The sequence below is a fragment of the Lithobates pipiens genome, unplaced genomic scaffold, assembly GCF_037356315.1.
Source record: "Lithobates pipiens isolate NorthernLeopardFrog02 unplaced genomic scaffold, aLitPip1_a1.2 Scaffold_8, whole genome shotgun sequence".
NCBI lineage: Eukaryota > Metazoa > Chordata > Amphibia > Anura > Ranidae > Lithobates > Lithobates pipiens.
This window is the reverse complement of record NW_027507903.1, coordinates 118625697-118649836: the sequence shown is the minus strand read 5'-3', so window position 1 is coordinate 118649836 and position 24140 is coordinate 118625697. Positions and strand designations below refer to the sequence as shown.

Sequence of the window (24140 nt, the reverse complement as noted above, 5' to 3'; positions counted from 1 at the left end):
ACCGCAGGGGTGATCAAATACCACCAAAAGAAAGCTCTATTTGTGGGAAAAAAAGGACATCAATTTTGTTTGGGAGCCACGTCGCACGACCGCACAATTGTCAGTTAAAACGACGTAGTGCCGAATCGCAAAAAGTGGTCTGGTCTTTGACCAGCAAAATGGTCCGGTCTGTAAGTGGTTAATTTACAGCATTTTTTTCCACACCTGCCTAAAACTTTTGCACAGTATTATATATGTTCATCTGTACCTTTAGCCCCTATTTGGTCTTGCATATGTATATCTTTTTATACGGATACGTGATGATATATATGATGCGAGTGTTGAACAACTAATAAGAGATCTACTTGTCAAAGGAGTGTATGCGATAACTATTCCGTAATGCTTTTGTTTTTTTTCTACTTACGGTACATACTTTGCAATGACAACACTTGTACAGCCCCTTTAATGGCCTGGTGAATGTCTAAGTCTGTAAAATCGGTTGGAACATTTTCATTAGTCTAAGATCTTGGAAGATTTTTAGCAATCTGAGTAAAGGGATTCGTCCCCAACCCCAGAGGTTTTACCAATGTGTTACCAAACATTGATATTTGCCAATCATTTTCCAATCGATTATATTTAATCCAAATCTTTCAATCATCCCTGCTGAGATATCCTATCTCTCCTTCCTGGGGTTACACATCTATGATCTTTCATGAAACAAAGTTTTGACCTTACACTTAAAGTGGGTGTAAACACCCATGTATGATTTTTTCCTATAAATAAGCCTATAATAAGGCTTACCTATAGGTACAGTAAATATCTCCTAAACGTGCACTGTTTAGGATATATTTACTTTAGATGCAACCATTGACATCACTGGTGCATGTGCTCTGAAGGAACACCAACTCCCACGCATGTGCAGAAGTGACTTCATTGCCAGCACTCATATTGCTGAAGCCCGCAAACCCAGAAGGAAGATGGAAGTGCCTTCAGGAGGTGACAGCACACCGCTGGAGGGCTTCGTTTTCAGGTAAGTCTGTCATAATGTGCTAGTATGCAATGCATGCTAACACATTATGACTGAAACTGCCCAACACCTATTTGTATTTTTTAATGCGGTTTACTACCGCTTAAAAAAAAAAAGGAGTCTAGTTGGGTACCCTCTTGTCCTAAAAAGCTTGTTTTATGCATTGTGAAAATCATGTATTTTACAGCAATTTCTATGTAACTGCAGAAATTTACTTGTGGGGTGCCCCTGATCAATGGCTAGGAGTTGGTGGTGCTGAGGAACACTTTACCCAGCTTTGAGTTTTCTAAATGTGGATGATCTTAAATGAATGTACACAACCAAAGAACTTTGCTTTTATTTTAATTCATGGTTTAATTGAATAACAAATCCTTTGGGGTGCCCCTACATATAGTGAAGCTAATTACATAGTCCTTAAACAATTTTAGTCTATATATCTGTATCTCCTCCCACCATCCTAGATGGAGACGTATACAGAAGCCCATGGCTATGCGCCTTCTCTGTCTGTTATATTGCCAATTACACAAAAAATTACACAAATTTATTTACAAAAGGGAGGCCATAAATTCATTTTGGGCTTCTACATCATGCTGAATAGATGCATAGGATTCCACATCTATACCCACCAGGAGGCAGTCACCCAGAATCTGTAATCCTATATTATCATTACATCCTTTGACTCTAAAGGCAAAAGATTTTAATTTGCATACTACTATGTGCCTGAGCTTTTGTCAATATATTTTTTTTTACTATTCACTTCAATGGACTGCCCATCCCTGAAATGGCAGGGGAATGGGCGGCAGGAGCTGGAATATTGTACATGTTCCACCCTAAATACGGGTGGAGCATGTAACACGTTTCAAAGGTTTAACTTATCCTTTAAAAGTTGTATCAGTAGAGAAAAAGACACTAGCAAAAACTGAGGCATGCTTTCTTTTTTTGTTGCCCTTGTCCGAATCCTCTGGTGGGCACCAGTATAACCCAAATGTCTCAAAATCTTGTATCCCTTAATGAAAGAAAAGAAAAATACTATTTATTGTAATATATATATATATATATATATATATATATATATATATATATATATATATATATATATATATATACACACACATACATATACACATATATATACATACACACACACACACATATATTTTATGTTTTTTGTATAAAATAACGTGTTTAAATAAGTAATGTACATGTAATACTAATACATGAATAATTTGACCCATTATACCCCATTCCTCAGCATATAGTAATCCAGGGTCCTGCCAGCCTCCAGCCAGATTCCTTTCCTTGGGTCTTCATCTGATAAGAACAGGCCGAAGTCTAGCGCTGTGGGCAAAAGAAAGAGGTCAAGTCAAATGTAGACTCTAGGGTCTGTGCCGAGCTGCTGAATGCAGCACAAAACAGTACTGTTCCTTTGAACAAAAACTTCTATTGTACAAAACAGACACTATCAACAATGGAACCATACGAATAAGCCACAAATACACAGTAGCAGCAGTCAGAAGCAAGAGATCTTAAAGAAAAACTGCATAGAAGAAAATTTAAGGGCTTTCACTGCTAATGCCATACTGAAAATGACAGTTTTCCTGGCTGCCTCTGATCTCTGTACTTTCTTACTGACCCAGGACAAGCGTATGGACTTAGTGGGGAAATTCTGAACTTTGTCAAGGTTTATATTTTTTCTTGGTCAGTGACTCCAAGTATCTGGTGTAACAGTATTACCAGTAAAGCAACAATAATCTTTCAAAAGGATGAATGCGCCAATGGCAGCCAAAAGTTTCTAATTCCACATTTATTCTGAGAGAGAGCCATGAAATATATTTAAAATCTACTCTGTATATCCAAAGTAAAACAAATGACTGATTCTCTTAATTGCCAGAGATGCACATCTGTGCCATTGTTTGTAAATAGTTTTACATAACTTCAGCATGGAGGAATGCCATATAAAGCCAGTGAGTGACTGCAGACAACACTATCCACCCATAGAAGAAATGTTCTAATCTGGATCATCTAATTCCACCTAGAGACAAATCTGGCTTGAATAGGGTTTTATATTCAGCCCACAACAATTTCTTACATAATGCTTTTAAACAGATTTTGTTCACAAGCTAGTTTTATTTTGGTGTTTGTAAAAGGTGTAAAATGGGATTCACATGCTAGGCATAATGAACACACTGTCTGTTCTAAAGAAATACACAGTTGTAAATAATGGTTTGCTATTGAAGGATTAAAAAAAAAAAAAAAAAAATCATGCAACAAGTACGTACCTTGACCTGTCTGAGCCTCGGGGACCCTCTCTCGTATGATTCGGCAGGCATCATAGACTGCAGTTGATGGTTCAAACTGCATAGTCTTCACCACATTGCACTGCCGGATGCAGATTTTCAGCGACAGGGCAACCATGGTGACTGCTAACTGGACAAAACCTGCACATGAACCATAACACAATGAAGACCATTAGCAATATGTATGCATTCACTTATGTATACACAGGACATTTATGATATACAGTGTGGATTAAAGAAAAAACTTGCTATTAGACTAAGTTCACACTGACATAAAGCAGGGCTTTGAGAGCCGTTAAAAATGCCCCTCAAACTCCTGTGCAAATGATACAATGGACAGCACACAGCACTGTTCACAATATCAAAACAATGTGTTAGCACCACCTCAAAATTGAAGTCTCATGTCAAGTTGAAGCCTTTCAACGCCTCCCATTTAAGTCTCTGGTAATGCTTCCCTAACGCTCTGACAGGCAGTTGCGGGGTGTTAAGATGAGTTAAAGAGGAAGTAAACCCTGATGAGTTTACTTCCTCTTTCATTCCCTGCAAAGGTAAAGCATAATGGACTACTATGCATCGCATAGTAGTCCATTATGTGTCACTTACCTGACACAGGAGCCAGCGAAATCACCGCTGTCCACTATAGTCCGGCGCATCCATCTTCTCAGTGGGTCTCGCCGCTCCGCCGCTGTCATTCAGTGAAGCCGCGATGACATCACTCCCGCGCACGGGAGCCGCCACGCGTGGCATATCGCCGTTGACGGCGGCATGCTCAGTGCGCCGTAGACAGCGGTGCCTGTCTTTCGGCAAATATCTCCTAAACCGTGTAGGTTTAGGAGATATTTCTTGGACCTACAGGTAAGCCTTAATCTAGGCTTACCAGGAAGGTCAAAGTGTGTTGTAAGGGTTTACAACCACTTTCATTTTCTGTAATAGAGTAGGCATTTGTGGGGTGCTTTTAACGCTCCTCAAATACTTCAAAACTTCCTATAGGGCATTCGGGGATCATTTTTAACTTGTCATTAATGCTTGTAAAAAGCCAGAGGTGCAACCTACCATTCCATACACGTTAATGCCGCCCCCCATACCATCAAAGATACAGACTTTTGAACTGAGGGAAGAGAAGAAGCTTAAAGGTCCCTCTCTTTTTTTAGTCCAGAACACTCGGCCCCCATGCTTGCCAAAAAGAATGACACATTTTGATTAGTTTAACTACAGAACAATTGTCCAATTTGCAAAAGACCATTTTAATGAGCTTTGGCCCAGAGATACTGAAGGCGTTTCCAGATCATGTTTAGATATGGCTTCTTCTTTGTTAGATAAAGCCTTAACATGGTACAACAAACTATTCACATATTTTGAAGTATTCCTGAGCTCATACACTGATGCCGATCACAGAATCATGCTCGTTTTTAATGCAGGACCATCTGAGGGCCAGAAGATCACAGGCATACAATAGGTTTTGGCCTTGTCCCTTGAGCAGAGATTTCTTCGGATTCTTGGAATCTTTTGATATTATGTACTGTAGATGGTGATAAATTTCAAGTCTTTGCAATTTTTCATTATTAGTCAATAGGTTGGCAATTTTGAGATGCATCTTTGCACAAATGACAAAGGCCCCTTTCACATGTGCGGACTGTTCAGATCAGTCTGTCAGTGTTTTAGGTGGATCTGAGCGGTCGCTCCATACAGCTCTATGGAGCGACGGATGTCAGCGTTGACATATCTGCTGACATCCGATCCGCTCTGCAAAATCCAGATGGATGGAAACCCTATTTTCCATCCGTCTGGCGGATCAGATGAAAATGTACAGGCGGTCCCCGTAATGATCGGATCCAGGGGAGAGCGGACTTTCTGATGGGTCCGTCCCTGCACAGAGTGCAGAGATGGACTTGTCATCTGCCGGCCCAGCGGGGTTCAATGGAGCGTTCCCCGCTGAGCAATCGCATGCTAAATACGGACAGCCCCGTGTGAAAGGGGTCAAAGGGGTTAAAAAGGAAAAACCAGGAAGGCAAAAAGGATGGATCACTAAGATGCCTCAGTCAGTTGAATAAAATTGTATGTTGGGTTTTCCTACAAAGCAATACTGAATTTAATAGTCAACCAAATCCTAGGGAAGCCTTAACATCTTCAGTGCCTGTGCAAAAGCTTGCATATTTTACCATGATCTGCCTGTGACCTAGTGATGAGTGCTGTGTGTAATTACAGATCACAATACACCCTCCTCTCCAATTGGAACAATTCCAAGAAGAAATTAATTTAGCAAGAAGCGCATGGAGTACGCAATTACCATCAAAGGGTGCACGCCACATCAGTGAACAGTCGAACACAATTTCATTTATCTCAGAGGGCTAACCATGTCTTCCAGCTTTTGGGTTCTGGGCTCAAGTTCTATAAAAGGCTGTTGCCCTAATAAAGTAGTACATTTGTTTCTTATTGGGCCACTTATGTCACACAGGGGGCATGAATCCTTGCCCAATAACCCACTGCGGCATTAAAAGTCAGACCACCTCAACGTGCAACTATTTGGCTGTCCAGCACAGACATGAGATTTAAAGCTCACCGTCCCTGTCACAGACTTGTGCATTTCGGGGAAAATTATGTTGGCACTCCGTTCAGTATAACTCCCCCTTTGCTACACACAGCTTGGAGTAAATCAGACATCCTCATCAAAAACAGTGGTTGTGCCCAGGCACAAGTCCATGTACCTGAAAAATACTATGTATGAGGCGGGGGGGGGGGGGGGGGGGGGGGGTTACACCTGCATGAGGAAAATAAGAATAAGCATATGCATCACAAATTTCAACAAAAGGTTTGCTCATTACCACAGTACAAGCAGCAAAAGACAAACATTAAAGTGGATGTAAACCCACTCTCATTCCTTTCTAAACTACTGCAATATTGGTTATCTAGAAGGATATACATGCCTCCTGCATGTACACTTATCTGACAAATGACTCCCCTGTCTGTTATGAGACCACAAAAAAATGCAGATTTTGTCTGCGTTTTCCAGTTTTTTTTCCAGTTTTTCTGTTTTCCAGGGCTCAATGGGTGGAGTCGTGATGTCAGACTCCACGCCCACCTCTACACTCCCCTTATTAACATGCATTATTAACATGCATTTTCTCCTGTGTATTTCTTACACTGAGCTTCTGCTATGATCACTAACATCCCATCAAAACCCAGAAAAGTCCCCACATGACGTCTGCATGCCAAATCATGCTAAGGTGTGGAACAGCCAATGCTGGCAGAGCAGCAGAAGAAAGGAGTGGGAGGGAATTAAAAAATAATGCATGTCTCTTAGGCTAGTCCACGAGATAGGTAAATCACCTGTCACTCACAGCAAGGGATTTGACAAAGTTTTTCTCTGTTTGTCAGGATTTATCTTGCTGAACAATAAAAGAGGATTGCTCAGAGCTGGATTAACTTTGTGGCAAAACTGGGCTCAAATGATAGGAAATCTTATACTCTACATTATTACAAAAAAAAAAAAAAAAAATCAGGTTTACATCCACTTTAACTAGCAAATACACTGTGTACTGGTATGTCTCCAGTAAAGTAAATTCTGATATTCCATATGTATACTCTCTTTCACTAAGCAACATAGTAATCATATTGAGAAACTCTACCATATCTCTAAACTAACAGCAACAGCAGAAAGTAGAACGCAGCAACTGCTGGGATATACAAGCTTCTCAGAAAGCACAGAAGTAAACAATAGGGATCAGATAGACACAAAAGAAAGCAGGCTGTAAATGAAATGAAGCTAGGACTGCAGCATGAAAAGGTGGTGAATGAAGCATTGGGCCAGGTGTGCAAAGATTATTTTTGTTACAGACCTGGCAGAGGTACAACAATGGGGACCACACACTTCATACATTTCATACCATACACTAAATGGTCCAGATAGAAAACAATGGGCAGTAAGTGACTTGGAATCCCACAATGTTCTCCAAATAATACATACCGTACTTCAGTTTGAAACCTAAATTATTAAGCAACTTTCCTATGAGCATACCATAACGAGAGAAAACCTGTGAACTCTAAATCAGATTCAGTTCCAAATACAAAATGAGAACAGGTGAGATAAAGGCAGATATATTTAGAACGGGAACAACAGGGAGACAGAAATATATCTGACCGTTCTCCCTGAATGAAATTTATATTAAATATAAAGCACTACACATGCTCATAATTAGTTCTTGTTTTATAGGAGCAGAAAATATATTCAGGGAATGACCCTTCTATTTGCACTAAAGGTGACCCTCTCATGAAAAGCACCAACAAAAGCCAAACCCAACTGAAAGGTGATGTATACTTACCATTCCAAGGCCCCATCTCCTAAAACTCTGTTGTGCGGCAGATCTCAATACACAGCTGGTATCTGTCACATCTTTGTGTATCAAAGGAGTCATAAAGGCAGAAGGTTGCATTCAATATGGAATATATGTATATCCACTGCAATGACTGTCATCACAGGATACACAAATATAAGTAGGGCTGAAACAACTAATCGATTATGAAATGAATCCATTACCATTTCCATAATCGATTCATCGGCCAGTAACATAATGGGGTTAAAAAAAAAAAAGAAAAAATAATTAGTCCTTTATAGTACAAAAAGAGCAAATAATCACTACTGTAAATATTACTTTCACTGTTCTACAGTAAAAAATGAACCCCTTACAGTAGTGATTATCTGCTTTTTTTGTACTATAAAGGGCTAATTTTAGTTTTTTAACCCCATTATGCAACTTAGTCTTAGACCTGGTTCATTCACATCTATGTGTTTATTGGTGCTTTTTGCAGAAATGCACTACAGTTCATTTACATGGTTTCCTATGGGACACGTTCACATCTGAAATGGTCAGGGACTTTTAACGCAAAATGGTGCTTTATTGGTTCAATATACTTCAACAGAGAAGCTGCAGAAAAGCATGTAGTGCATTTTTGTAGCAATTTGTGTTTTTTAATTTTAAAAAATGGGCAAATTAAAATTTAATCTGCCCAAAAAAAATGCAAATTGCACTAAAATCACGTGCGCAAAAATCCAAACGCACAGCAAAAAGCACTGCAAAACTGATCAAAAGCAAACTGCATAGGTGTGTACCGAGCCTTATGCTGGTCACACAGATCAATTTTCAGATGAGAATATTCAGATGAAAAATCTTTGTACATTCGCGGAACGTAAGAATTTTGTTTGAAATTTTCACTTGTTTTTAACATTCTGTTTTTAAAATTAATGTAATTTCTGAATGAAAACCACATACACTGTCTGAAAATTCCTTTGACTAAGAAGTTTTCTATTTCCAAATTTTCCCGTCACTGTGGTTGAAAATGAATGTCAATTTGATCCACTTTTTTTTTTTTAAAGGTTATTAACCGATTAATCGAAACAATAAATCACCAAACTAATCGATTATGAAAATAATCGTTAGTTGCAGCCCTAAATATAAGTCCATACATAGTGTCATAAACCAATGTGTAGAGGGGACTTGCCCTGTATGAGAAGTTCCTTCTCCACACTTGTTTATGACACTATGTATGGATTTGTATTAAATGTGTATCCTGTGATGGCAGTCATCGCAGTGGATATACATGTATCCCACATTGTTACTCATATACACATTTTCCAGCGTAGACTTTTTGAGCTTGGAAATACTGACCACCTGGCTTCATCACCAAACAACTTATTAAGGACTATGTCAGTTCAGTGATTTCCTGCACTATACAGTGATCCCACTGGTAGGTAGGTACTTTCTGACTCATGGGGGATTTTGTCGGTGGTATACATGTTACCAAACATCTGCATATTTGGGTGCATTAACACATACATTTACATGCCATTTCCCCCTTAAGATCCAAGTTCCCATTTGGGGTTACATCCATCTTCTATTATCACACAGTCCCCGTCTCTTCAGACCGCGTCCTGGGGAAATCTCTGTGGGCCTGTTCCGAGTGTTCGCATCGGACTGGGTGTCAGGGAACAACAACGCATGGCCCGCTGATGCATGTTCTTAACACACAAAAACTTGGATAAGTGCAGTCGCACTATGGGGCTGCTCATGTATATGCTGATATAGATAGATATATTTGGATATCAATATGTAATTTTATCTTATAGAAAGTTGTATGTACTGTACATTGAAGACACCTTTGAAGAAGTAGTCCCGAAACGCATTAGTTGTCTGTATCCAATCTTTCCAAAGTTCATGTATACTTGTCATACACCATTTTCACTTGATGTTTTATAGATGTACAGTTTGTAATAAAATGTGATATTTTTACAATTCTTACTACCTCTGACTTTAATCTACCAGTGCCGCTATAGTCCCACCCCTTGAGGGACTTCTCCATTTCCAGAAGAATAAAATTATCCATTATGGAAAAAGATATTTCAAAATTACTTTCTTTGCTTAGAATGCATGCTACCGGGGACAGTTACTGAGAGGGGTACAGAAATATTTAGTTGGTGATATACATAGTTCTTTATTTTGGGACCCATTTTCAAAACACCCAAAGTAGAAGGGAATACAGGCTGACATTATAGCAGGAGTACAGCATACTCACTGAAACTTGAGTACAAAAATGTATTATATATACTTGTTTTAGACTTTATTTTTTATTTTTCATTTCTTCAGTTACTTCCTGGTTTCTTGCCTTGGCAATGGATGTCATACATCCCAGGAGTCTTCAGGTGGGGGAGGGGTTTTCTTAGCTAAGCACACTCTCCCGCATGCAAGCTTGCGCTAAGGGCAGATGGATTCCGGGGAGTAAATGCTACATGAATAATTTACCCTTACGCAAGATGGCCATGGCCAGAAATGCTAGGAGGGTGTTTTTCAAAGTGCTTTCTTAACAAAATAAAGCCTAGAGATATGGATGGATGGGGGGGCGTTTGCTTTGAATATTAAAAATGTATTAGTGTTTTTGGTTCGTGGTGCTCAGATGCAATGAAGACCCTATTTCCATTGGCTAGACGCAATTGAGATCAAATGGTTTCTGGGAGATTTAAGCCAGCTGTAGATGGGAAAAAAAATTCAGTCGGTTCAGCAGGAACCGGCCAAATTTCAATCCATCTATGAGCAGGCTGGTTGTACTAAAGTTGGCCTATCGATTCGATTGGCATCAGAACAACCAGCCCATCAGTTTTTTTTTTTTTTCCGGGTGACTTAAACTGACTAATCGTCATTGTATTCTGATGGCAAAGAAAGCTCCCACTGTCAGAATACAATAGCATAGTGGAAAGGATTCCGCCATCAACACCAACTGTGTTGGTGGGGGAATTGAGTGATTTTCTTTCCTTTAATCTATGGTTGAAGGAAAAAAAAATAGCTTAATGTATATAGCCAGCCTTATCCTAGAAACTGAAAAATGACCGCACCACCAATCAAAATTGGCAAGCTGCTAGCACCACAGTTAGACAAATTGTGCAATATGAATGATGGACGAAGTGCAGCACTGAATATGAATAAATGTGCATTCAATTAAAGTGACAGTGCAACACTATAATAATGGCCAATGACTGGCACCTACAACATAAGTAGATAAATTAACGTGATAAAGGAAAAATTGTACAAAAAAGTAATGAATCACAGTGTCCATCAAAACTGAATCTGAAGAGTCGCAAGTGAGTCCAAACAGGTAAGGTGACTTGAAGTGAAAACAGTTAAAAAATGGTAGAATATGAATGTTCTGCCCTTAACCACTTTCAGACCGGACCATTTTGCTGGTAAATGACCAGAGGTCTTTTTACACTTTGGCACTGCGCTGCTTTAACTGGTAATTGCGCGGTCATGCAATGTTGTACCCAAACAAAATTTGCGTCCTTTTCTTCCCACAAATAGAGCTTTCTTTTGATGGTATTTGATTGCCTCTGCGATTTTTTTTTGCGATATAAACGTAAAAAGACCGCAAATTTTGAAAAAAAATGATATTTTCTACTTTTTGTTATTAGAAAAATCCAATAAACTAAATTTTAGTCATACATTTAGGCCAAAATGTATTCAGCCACATGTCTTTGGTAAAAAAAAAGTCAATAATTGTATATTTATTGGTTTGCGCAAAAGTTGTCACATCTACAAACTAAGGCACGTTTTCTGGAATTTACGCAGCTTTTAGTTTACGACTGCCCATCTCATTTCTTGAGGTGCTAAATTGGCAGGGCAGTACAAAACCCCCCCAAATGACCCCATTTTGGAAAGTAGACCCCCTAAGGAAATTGATAAGAGGCATGTTGAGCCCATTGAATATTTTATTTTTTTGCCTCAAGCGATTGAATAATGACAAAAATAAATATTTTTTTTTTTTTTACACAAAGTTGTCACTAAATGATATATTGCTCACACATGCTATGGGCATATGTGAAATGACACCCCAAAATAAATTCTGCTGCTTCTCCTGAGTACGGGGATACCACATATGTGGGACTTTTTGGGAGCCTAGCCGCGTACGGGGCCCCGAAAACCAAGCACCGCCTTCAGGCTTTCTAAGGGCGTAAATTTTTGAGTTCACTTCTCACTACCTATTACAGTTTTGAAGGCCATAAAATGCCAAGATGGCACAAAACCCCCACAAATGACCCCATTTTAGAAAGTAGACACCCCAAGCTATTTGCTGAGAGGCATGTTGAGTTCATGGAATATTTTATATTTTGCCACAAGTTGTGGGAAAATTACAAACTTTTTTTTTTTTTTTTTTTTTCACAAAGTTGTCACTAAATGATATATTGCTCATGCATGCCATGGGCATATGTGAAATGACACCCCAAAATAAATTCTGCTGCTTCTCCTGAGTACGGGGATACCACATATGTGGGACTTTTTGGGAGCCTAGCCGCGTACGGGGCCCCGAAAACCAAGCACCGCCTTCAGGCTTTCTAAGGGCGTTACAGTTTTGAAGGCCATAAAATGCCAAGATGGCACAAACCCCCCCCCAAATGACCCCATTTTGGAAAGTAGACACCCCTAAATTTAGGGGTACACTAGTGAGACTAGGTAATAAATGGCGGGTGCCCTGAAACTATAAAAAAATAACTAACCAACCAGCGTCACCTGTAACAGTTATATGGTGATCACTGGTGAAAGGGTTAACTAGGGGGCAATCAGGGGGCTTTATGCGGTAGTATATGGGGGTCCCTGGCGCTATAAAAAGCTGCGGCGAACCTAAATACCTACCTGCCTAACTAGCGTCACCTGTGACACTAATACAGCGATCAGAAAAACGATCGCTTATTAGGCTGGGTTCACACTGGAGCGATGCGGGAACGCCACGAATGCGCGGCGGGTTCCCGCATCGCATGCCTCCCGGCGGCAGTTCACACTGCCCTATGCGAACTGCTGGGAGTGTCAGTGAAATGTTAATGACACCCCCAGATCAGTTCGCATATCGCAGTGCAATCTGCAAACTCGGATCGCATGGTGTGAACACCCATGCGATCCAATTCTGCTGCGGACCAAAAAAAGGGTCCCATGCGAGTTTGCGGCGGGTGCGGCGGGTGCGACACGAATTCAGCCATACTATCTGTATAGCTGAATCGCACAGAGATCGGATGTGATTTGCACTGCAGTGCGGTGCGAATCACATCCGTTCTCATAAACCGCTGCAATGTGAACCCAGCCTTAGTGACACTGGCGACGGGGGGTGATCACGGGGTTAAACCTTTATTGGGGGGGTTAGGGGGTACCTTAGAACTAAAGGGGGCTAACCCTAACTGCCCTAACAGTTATTAGTCACAAATGACACCCGCCGGGTGATCAGGGGGTTAAACCTTTATTAGGTAATAAATGGCGGGTGCCCTGAAACTATAAAAAAATAACTAACCAACCAGCGTCACCTGTAACAGTTATATGGTGATCACTGGTGAAAGGGTTAACTAGGGGGCAATCAGGGGGCTTTATGCGGTAGTATATGGGGGTCCCTGGCGCTATAAAAAGCTGCGGCGAACCTAAATACCTACCTGCCTAACTAGCGTCACCTGTGACACTAATACGGCGATCAGAAAAATGATCGCTTATTAGGCTGGGTTCACACTGGAGCGATGCGGGAACGCCACGAATCCGTGGCGGGTTCCCGCATCGCATGCCTCCCGGCGGCAGTTCACACTGCCCTATGCGAACTGCTGGGAGTGTCAGTGAAATGTTACTGACACCCCCAGATCAGTTCGCATATCGCAGTGCGATCTGCAAACTCGGATCGCATGGTGTGAACACCCATGCGATCCGATTCTGCTGCGGGCCAAAAAAAGGGTCCCGTGCGAATTTGCGGCGGGTGCGGCGGGTGCGGCGAATGGCTGAACTCGAATCGCACAGAGATCGGATGTGATTTGCACTGCAGTGCGGTGCGAATCACATTCGTTCTCATAAACCGCTGCAATGTGAACCCAGCCTTAGTGACACTGGCGACGGGGGGTGATCACGGGGTTAAACCTTTATTGGGGGGGTACATTAGAACTAAAGGGGGCTAACCCTAACTGACCTAACAGTTATTACAGTCACAAATGACACCAATGCAAAAAAAAAAAAAAAAAAAAATGACATTGGTGTCACTGTGACTGGGGGGCAGGGGTAATTGGGGGGGTGATCGGGGGGTAAAGGGGGGGTGTGAGTGTGCCTGGCATGTTCTACTGTGTGTGTAGAGTGTTGGTGCAACTCACCGATCCGCTCTCCTCCGTGTCGGAACGAAAAATACCGACACGGAGGAGAGAATACATCACTTCCTCTCCTGTGTTTACATTACAGGAGAGGAAGTGATGTCACGGGGGATTTCTATTCGTCGGGAGCGATCGCGAGGGGGTGGCCATGAATGAATGGCCGCCCCCTCGTCCCGGATCGCTCCCGGACGAAAACCGACCGCCGCGGGAAGGCAGGGACGTACAGGTACGCCCATATGCCTGCCCGTGCCATGCTGTCGACGTACATCGTCGTGCGGCGGTCGGCAACTGGTTAAGAAGGAGAGCCACCATGGAAAGAATTCACAATGCCTCTTGGGCAAGGAAATGACCATGGAAAGAATACACCATCCAATGTGCAGCCACCACCAAACAATATGATCAGGTATTCTTACCAAATAATATGGGCCCCCTGCCAGCAGCAAGGAGCCAAACAAGCAAAAAAAAAAACTGGGAGACTTGGACTTCACAGAAACCGGCATACGGGATGCACAGCAACACCGACCCAGTGTCAAAAAAGTCTTGGGCTTCACCAATCATCCTCCTTTAGCTGTATAAAGCAGGTTTCTGTGTCTGTGATGTCACTCCTCCTCCTGGCTAATTTCCCAATAAGATAGTCTTTGATTTAAATCAGATTTTTTGATTTCAAGCAATTTTTTTTGATTTCAAGCAATTTTGGGGCAGAGTGACAAGACGGAAGCGTTTTCTTACAAAGAAAAACTAAATTTTGCAAAAACACATCTGCAGTCTCCCAAAAACATGTGGGAAAATGTGTTATGGTCTGATGAAACCAAGGTTGAACTTGTTGCCGATAACTGTAAAAGATATGCTTGGCGCCAAAATAAAAATAAACACAGCCCATCACAAAAAAGATCACCATACCTATAGTGAAGCATGATGGTGGCAGCATTATGCTTTGGGCCTCTTTTTCTTCAGCTGTAACAGGGACCTTCATCAAGGCAGAGGGAATTATGAACAGTTCCAAATACTAGTCAATATTGGCACAAAACCTTCAGGCTTCTGCTAGAAAGCTGAACATGAAGAGGAGCTTCATCTTTCAGCATGACATGCAAATACATACATGCAAATCAACATAGGAATGGCTTCATCAGAAGAAAATTAAAATTTTGGAATGGCCCAGCCAGAGTCCAGACCTGAATACCATTGAAAATCTGTGGGTGATCTGAAGAGGTCCGTGCACAGGAGAAGCCCTCGCAATCAGAGATTTGTAGTGTTTTTGCAAAGAAGAGTGGCCAAATATTGCCAAATAAAGATGTGTCATGCTAATAGACTCATACCCAAAAAGACTGAGTGCTGTAATAAAATCAAAAGGTGCTTCAACAAAGTATTAGTTTAAGGGTGTGCAGACTTATGCAAACATCATTTTAGCTTTTATTTTTACTTCCCTTCACCTAAAAGATGTCAGTTTGTTGTTTAATGGAGTTGTACAGTTTATAGGTCACATTTAAAGGTGGAAAAAGTGCTGTATGTACAATACAAACTGTATGATTGAATTGGTTCTGATATTTCTGTTTTACTAAAATAGCTTATTTTTTATAAATAGAAAACCTTGATTTTGTTTGCAAATATTAAAGATTCTAACTACCGGCAAGAATAAGTCCTTACATTTAAAGAGCACCTGTCATTTCAGAGCAATCATGGCAAAGCCCGTTAGCAGGCATCTGCTCACCTGCTGCCCCCACATCCCTCACCTTATGTCAATACTGCATCACCAGCCAGCCCATTAAAGTGAATAAGAACATCAGTGAGTCAGCAGCGGGTCAGAGGAGGCACTGCTGTGGGACAGAAATGACAGTTAGAGCCGGTTCACACAGCGGGCGATGCGAGGCGACACGACTCGCCTCGCCTCGCCTCGCCTCGCAAGTCGCCCCCGTTCTGTACAATGGAACCGTTCTGAGAGGAGCGACTCGAGTCGCTCCGACTCAGAAAAAAGGTTCCTGTACTACTTTTGGGCGACCTCGGGGCGACTTGCATTGACTTCTATACAGAAGTCATTTGCAAGTCGCCGCCGAGGCCGCTGCAGGTCGCGGCGAGGCAAGTCGGAGTCGCCTCGCCTGCAGTGTGAACCGGCCCTTACTCTTTAAAAATGATGATTTAAATCTACCGTATATACTCGAGTATAAGCCGAGATTTTCAGCCTCTTTTTTGAGGCTGAAAGTGCCCCCCTCGGCTTATACTCGAGTCATCGCTGTCTGCCCGCTCGATCAGCGTGTCGAGCAGACAGACAGCGGCCATTCTAGAATTCAAAAGCCGCGCCTCCGGCTCCGCCTTCGCCTGTGATAGGCGGAACACTGAATTTCCCAGCAGCCTGTGTTCCGCCTATCACGGGCATCGTCTCATCCTCGTACTACGAACGAGGATGAGACGATGCCCGTGATAGGCGGAACACAGGCTGCTGGGAAATTGAGTGTTCCGCCTATCACGGACATCCGATAGGCGGAACAGCAGTCAGTGGGAAATTGAGTGTTCCGCCTATCACCGACGGAGGCGCGGCTTTTGAATCCTAGAATGGCCGCCGACGAAGAGCTGAAGGACGGAGGCTCGGCTCGGGACAGGACGGGCCGGGCCGGGACGGGCCGGGCCGGGACGGGCCGGGACGGGCCGGGCCGGGACGGGCCGGACGGGACGCAGGCTGGACGGGACGCAGGCTGGACGGGACGCAGGCTGGACGGACACAGGCAGGCTGGACACAGGTAGGCTGCACGGACACACACACACACACACACACACGGATGCATGGACACACACACACACACACACACACGGATGCATGGACACACACACAGGGATGGATGGACCCACAGGGATGGACGGACACACAGGGATGGACAGGCATGTCTCACCCTCGGCTTATACACGAGTCAATAATTTTTTCCAGTTTTTTGGGGGTAAATTGGGGGCCTCGGCTTATATTCGGGTCGGCCTATACTCGAGTATATACGGTAAGTATTCTAATGTAAGCTATCTAAGCTATTTTACTAGTGATTTAAAGCGGAAGTAAACACATTGATTTATTTGTTTCAAAAACCAATTACATTTCCACCATGCCAGAAATGCAGTCATATTGGTTGTGCTTTCAAGCTGCCAAATCATCCAATAGCTAGTGTCATAACTGATCACATGTGCAGCACCATGGCAGTTGAAGATCAAACAGAGGCTAATATGGCAGCTTCCTTGGCTGAAAACCATAGGAGGGTTTAATTCCACTTTAAGCTGCGATTTAAATCGACTTGATTTAAATGAAAGCCATGCTGTCACAAACCATGACAGGTAAAGAATAATTTCACATTTTGAGAACGACGTGGTTACTGCAAGATAGGGCTCAAGCTGACGTGCAACAACCCACTCTGTCTCTCTGAATAGCGATTAGCAGTGGATTGTTTGACAGGCTGCAAGGATGTATTATATAAACTCCTCACTGCACATGTTAACCATGAAAATGTTGACCCACCTATGCCACAACTGTGTGCATGGCTCGTAGTTGCAGGGTGCAGCCTCTCTCACATGAATGTATCATGTTCGAAGGCGGTACTGGACGACAAACGCTACAGGAGATTGCATTTTCGCTGCAGATGTGAAGAAAAGTGCGGCAGCCACAGCATGTGTACAGCCCCAAGTGGTTGCATGCCCTTGGTTAGATGGGCTTTAGATAGTTAAGATGGGTCTGCTTTTATAATGCCCTGGCTGCACGTCTGAAATTAATAGTGGATTGTATCTCTTGCAATAAAACAAACAGGCTAAACAAGGTCAGAACAGAAAAGAAATGCTTTGCCAAGTTCAGTGATGGAACTTTAGGCATCTCTCACCTCTCTCATCTCTCAAGGGGTTATCTACTATTATGAGCCCATTCAAAACACAGGACATATACGGGCTGCCCAACTAAACAAATTGATGCTACACTCAGCCCAACTGCTTTAATCTATTTTTTTTTTTTTATTTAAGTGCATCTATAGTCAAAATATAAAATCTTATATTCATTTCCACATTTAAAAAAAAAAAATTCTAGCCTACTCCCAATAGGCCGCTTACATACAGCGGAATCTGTCCGCTGATCCCCACTGAGCAGGCGGATGGAGACAGCTCGCTCTCCTCTATGGGCGGTCAGATGTAAACAGGCCACCTGTACGTTTACATCTGACTGCCATCCAATTGGCCAGATAGATGTGGAATGGATCCCCAATCCGTCTATTTTTAGCAGACCGGACTTGATCAGCTATCAGCGGGTGGCAACACCTGCCGCTCCATAGAAGACTGGAAGGCTTGATTGGGTCCGAATCTCAGCCAGTTCAGCAGGGACTGGCCGACATTTGATCCACGTATGGGCAGGCTGGTTGTAAGGAAGTCGACTGATTGATCGACTTGGGTACAACCAGCAGGTAGGATTTTTAGCATGCAATTATTTCCAGCAATTATAGCCCATAGTAGTAATCACTGTGTTCTCCAGGCAGGGACGGCTCCCCGCGAATGCGGATTGGGTTTCACAGTAAAGGGAGGCTTAGATGCATGTCTAAGTCTACCCTTAAAGCAAAACTCCAAGCTTCAGTGAACTTTTATAGTTGGTCTGGACTATTGGGTGAGGCAGCTGGATGACATTACAGTCTCCACCTCAGTCAATCAGTGAAAGCTTTGTCTTCATTTCTAAAATTCAAAGCTCCCTGTGAATGGCTGAGCAGCAATTTTGAGTTGATTTTTTTTGGGAGGGTGAGAGGGCATTACTATTTCGCTGCCAGGAATACAGCACTGTATACTGAACATAGCTGAGGCTACATACAGTTTATATAGCACTTACACAGCCACCACATCTTTAAGCTTGGTCCAAACTATATAAAGTTCACTGAATCATGGAGATCAGCCATTTCTCCTAATAGTAGAAAATAAACATTATAATCTCACCTAAAGTTGCCTTTTTTCAAACGAGTTTAGCAGTATTTGCAGTTTGGGCATGTATTCATTTCATTGGCCAGAATTGACTAGTTTTAGTGAAGCTTTACCGCTGCTATAGCGGCACTTTTTGGTCACTAGCAAGGCGCATTTAACACCCCGCTAACTGCTAAGGTCAAAAGCACCGGTGTTGTGGTGCTTCGGCAGCGCTGCCCATTCATTTCAATGGGCAGGGTGATTTGGGTAGCAGTGTATACCCCCGCTCCTGCACCACCCCAAAGATGCAGCTTGCAGGACTTAGAGAAGCCTAAAGCCCCATACACACTATCAGTTTTCCTGCAGAGTTTTTCCTTCAGATTTACCAAAACCATGTAATATGAGGTCAAACCTTAGAAGTTTCAATGTGTATGCAATCAGGCAGCCCTTGCACTACATGGTTTTGGTAAACCTGAAAACAAAAATCAGCAGAAAATCTGATAGTGTGTATGGGGCTTTAGAGGCTGAGGAAGACCAGTTGCATGGATCCAGACAGCCTGCTGGAGTCAAGAAAAATGAAAGTATTTTTTCTTATCTGTGCACCCCTAGACTTCATTTTTTAACTCTTAAAGTGTTGCAGGACTCCATTGCACAGGTTTTGTCAGATTTGTGCAGTTCAGTTTTAAGGAAAAGAGCTGACCCATGTACAGAACTCCCCTAAACAATTTGACATGGTCTGTTCGTACTCCTAAAACTGGATCTGCTGGCCTGCATCTGTGAGCTATAACTTCCATAGCTGGAATCTGACCCGTTCATAAAAAAAAACATACTAGCATCATGGGAAAATATGAAAAGGATGCAATTTTTGTCTGTGACCATCCTAATCTGAGGTGCTTTGAAAGGATGCTACAGCTGTTTCTGAAATTCTTTACCGAATCGGACTCTGGAAAACCAATCCCAGTGACCATGCAGCTGTTATACAGCTGCCTCAGATTTCCAGGATGGTGTGCCAGCAGAGAATGCATCCACATATGCCACTGCTATACTTACTCACTATTCTTCATGACATTTTATTAAAGAATTATATATTGGCTATAGAGGTAACAAACATCAAAAAAAGTGTACAGTCACTTTATGCATTAAATAGGAGTTACAGGGTGGGCTCATCATGTTATGGCATACATTATACGGAATGTTTGCATATGCACATGAGACAGCATTACTAAGAAATTGTGGTTGAATTACCAGAATATATTACACAAAGGAGTTGAGTCACGGTGAATGTGTAAATGTATGGTATTCCAATCTCACTTCATTGACATCTCGCAGGGGAAGAGCTAGACTGCGGGAAATGTAGATGATTTTTTTTTAAACCATAAAAAGCCCAACTGCAATATTAAAAATAAAGAAACAACCATCTCTGCAATGGGGTCCCCCATACTGCAAGGGTTAAATGCTTGTCAACTCTATGGGATGAGATAGGATGCCCCACTAACATTAATTCTTGTTTCAATATCCTCCTCTGCTTGGGGCTGAGGGCCACCACTTGTCTTCCTCACATACAATTCAGGACTATTGGCCCCGCATTGCACTTTATGTCATTGTGCAGCTTTATGACATTCTGCAAGTTCAACGTAGGGTTCAAGACAACCCTTGGTGCGCGAACCTCACCTCAATGTACACAAATAGCTTGGAGGAACCAGTCCTCAGAGGATATACCCTAAACATATCAACATAGGTGAGACTGGCCCCCTGAACTTTCCACAAAAGAACCCAAACCACCTTCTCTGGCACAGGAAGGACTCCCATTGCTTCTTGATCAAGACACAGCAGTACATAGGTGGTGTCCCACAGTATCCAAACCAGGAGACTTACCTAAAGTGGGAACCTGTAACGTAGAAGGAACCACAGGTTACAGAATACTCAGGTGCAGCCCAGAGGATAAAAATCCTGTGTTATTTTTTATCTGGGAGGTAAAGTGGTTGTAAAACCTCTCATATATACCCAATGAAGTGAACAGCCTCGTGTGATACACAGAGATTAAACAACCCTCCCTACATACATTTTACTTGCTAAATCTGCAGCCATCTCTTCTCTACATCCATTCAAATGTGCAGATTTGTGATAAAATCCTGCTGCATCTGTAAGGAGCAGAAAGGAGGGGGCAGAGAGCTGCAGTGACAGCTCTACTACATTGTGAAAGCCGACTGGAGGAAAGGGAGGTGTCCTCCCCCACACTGCACAGGAACGAAGGAACATGCAGAGCTGTGTTCTGAATAGACAAGCTGTGTGCTAAGCTCTCTCCCCATTACAAATGTAACTCATGTGTCCGGAAAACTCCTCAGAAGTGACTAATGCTGATAACAGAGGAACAAAGTACCAGAGAGAAACACTTACAGCTTTATAGACAAATAAACACTACAGATATATGTGCTTAGATTTCATGACTGAGGTTTACAATCACTTTAAAGTGGTTGTAAACCCTTACATACCACTTTTACCTACAGGTAAGCTTATAATAAGGCTTACATGTAGGTATTGGAAATATCTCCTAAACCTGCACTGTTTAGGAGATAGTTGCCATATACTCTTGCGCCAACATCATCCACGCATGTGCACTGAAGAAAGGGCTGTTTCTATAGGGCCCATGCCATCACCATCGGGTAACGCGACTCCAGCAAGTCACAGAGCCAGAGTCCATGGCCCCAGAAGGAAGAGGGGTGAAGATGGGTGTGGCCACCAGCAGAGGCATCACGGGTTTCGTTTGCAGGTAAGTGGCACATAATGAGCTAGTATGCAATGCATACAAGCCCATTATGCTTTTACTTTGCCAGGCACAAAAGAGGAAGTAAAACTCAACAGGTTTACTTCCTCTTTAAGGGTAGGGATAAAGAAATTATGTTCCTAGAAGGCCAAGTTACGGTCCATGGATACAGCATCTGCATGCAAACATCCTAACCATGGTACTGTTTGCATCTGTATGGACATCAGACCCATATGGAACCCAAGTTTAGACACTTTTAATAAGCCATCACAATTTAAGCACATCAAGCTCAAGGCATCTATTTTGCATGCTTTATTAGGAAGGCATAACGGGGTGTAGTTTTCTGTCACCACAGTAGAGTGTCATAACAGGACAGATTAATCCACCAGACTCAAGGAGCAAAGGTAGATTCTGATGATGAATCCTAAAACTAAGGTCACTAAACCAGATGTCAGAGCCTTCGATAGGTACAGATTAAAAGTCACCAGAACAGTTATGAGAATGTGAGATAAGAATGCCTATAGGAGGGCGGCACTTTGCATTCAGATACAGTCATATTGCATCCATGTGACCAAGGCTTAAAGCAACAGGCGGGTACTCACAAACTCAGGCAGCTGATGGCGGATTATGTTCAGTTGGTCAGAGGTGACCAGGGTCACTGTAGGCATGCACTAGAACTGCCCAGAGAGTTCCCCATGGCGCTTTAGCAAAGCAGGAGCAGAAGCGGGATGATGTTTCCTCTACAATGAATGGCAGGAAAAAAAGAGCATGTGTATGATGTCTCTCAGAATTAACCTCTTCCGTGGTGAAACCAGCATTGGCTGGGTAATTAAAAATGCACCAAATGATAGAAACAATGAGGTGGCTCCTGGTGCTCTCCTTGATCAGCCTATTCAAAAAAGTTAGCTTTCATAGACAGCACAAGTACTGAGGCAAGGTCAATGACTCTGGACCCGGAAAGCACTCTGCAGCTAACCCAGTACTGGGTTGTGAAAACACTACAAGCAGACCCAGTGCCCAAAGGTCCCTTTCTGACTGGCACAGTAATGTCCAGTGGGGTGGGGTCTGAGTACAGCACACCAAAGTTAGGATGGTGAACAGTTGATGGAGAAAGCTGCCATGAAGGGACAAGCTAAAGCAACGGTATAGTGAAGAGAATTGATTGAAGAATTGTAAAGAAATTAAACAACAAAAATCAATGAAAAATTACCGGTAGCAAAAAAATGTGGCTAGACTTTTCTCAGCAGACCTGAAAAAAGATGGAAAAAAAACCCCCAATAAAACATAGAAGCACGCTGGGTACCGGAAGGGTTATCCTGGGCTGGCCTATAGGCATCAGTATAACCTGACAGCGAGTCCTATGTGAATGAGAAAGACATTTCGTCCTTGGGTTCAGATATACTCTAAGGGTAGGTTCACACTGCTGCATTACAATTGTGAACAGACTTTCAGTGCGTAGTGCTACTTGGCTGCAACTTTGATAAGGCTTGTATATTCTATGGGGCCAAAATCACACTGGAATCGCACCAAAGTAGTAAAGGAACTTTTGCAAAAAAAATTTAAAATAATCGCACATTGCTGATGTGAAAAGCTACCATCGAAAACAATGTGACCTCCCATGTCATGCGATTCTGTGTGTCGCATCTGGAAGTGTGAACCTGGCTTAAAGCAGTAGTAAACACTGAAGAAAAAATAAAATAAAAATCTCCCTGCAAGGCACTGCACACTAGCACATTATGAAAGCCTTACCTTGAAACACAGCCCTGCAGCGGCACGCTATCACCACTGCAGAGGCTGCCATCTTCACCAGGTCTTCCTTCTGGGTTTGCGGGCTGTGGCCTCTTGTATGGCCTAGCCCAAATGGAACCATTCCCACACATTGCATGTGGGAGCCACGGCATAGAGATGATGAAGATGAAGTCGCACAATTTCAAAGCCGCAGTCAATGTGAATGGGGGCCAAGATAATACTTAGCCCTAGGTTGCCAGTTGCAAAAGACATTCTCTTAATCAGTCAATATTTAACCACTTTCAGACCGGACCAATTTGCTGGTCAAAGACCAGACCACTTTTTGCGATTCGGCACTGCGTCGCTTTAACTGACAATTGTGCGGTCGTGCGACGTGGCTCCCAAACAAAATTGACGTCATTTTTTTCCCACAAATAGAGCTTTCTTTTGGTGGTATTTGATCAACCCTGCGGTTTTTATTTTTTGCGCTATAAACAAAAATAGAGCGACAATTTTGAAAAAAACGCATTATTTTTTACTTTTTGTTATAATAAATATCCCCCAAAAATATATAAAAAAACATTTTTTTCCCTCAGTTTAGGCCGATACGTATTCTTCTACATATTTTTGGTAAAAAAAAAAAAAAATCGCAATAAGTGATTATTGATTGGTTTGCGCAAAAGTTATAGCGTTTACAAAATAGGGATAGTTTTATAGCATTTTTATTAATTATTTTTTATTCTTTTTTTTTTTTACTAGTAATGGCGGCGATCAGCGATTTTTATTATGACTGCGACATTG

At 42.4% G+C, this 24140-nt stretch overlaps 1 protein-coding gene across 2 annotated transcripts in view; it reads right to left on the bottom strand.

The window, feature by feature from the left end:
* The window catches only part of TLN2 (talin 2), a 430025-nt gene that overhangs the window by 251059 nt on the left and 154826 nt on the right, over positions 1 to 24140 (bottom strand). For both annotated transcript variants that reach the window (XM_077472779.1, XM_077472780.1), the window contains exons 3-4: positions 3286 to 3444; positions 2247 to 2344 (exon numbers count right to left, since the gene is read on the bottom strand). In XM_077472779.1, coding sequence (XP_077328905.1) covers positions 2247 to 2344; positions 3286 to 3421 — 234 coding nt within the window. In that variant the 5' untranslated portion in view covers positions 3422 to 3444. The remainder of the gene's footprint in view (positions 1 to 2246; positions 2345 to 3285; positions 3445 to 24140) is intronic.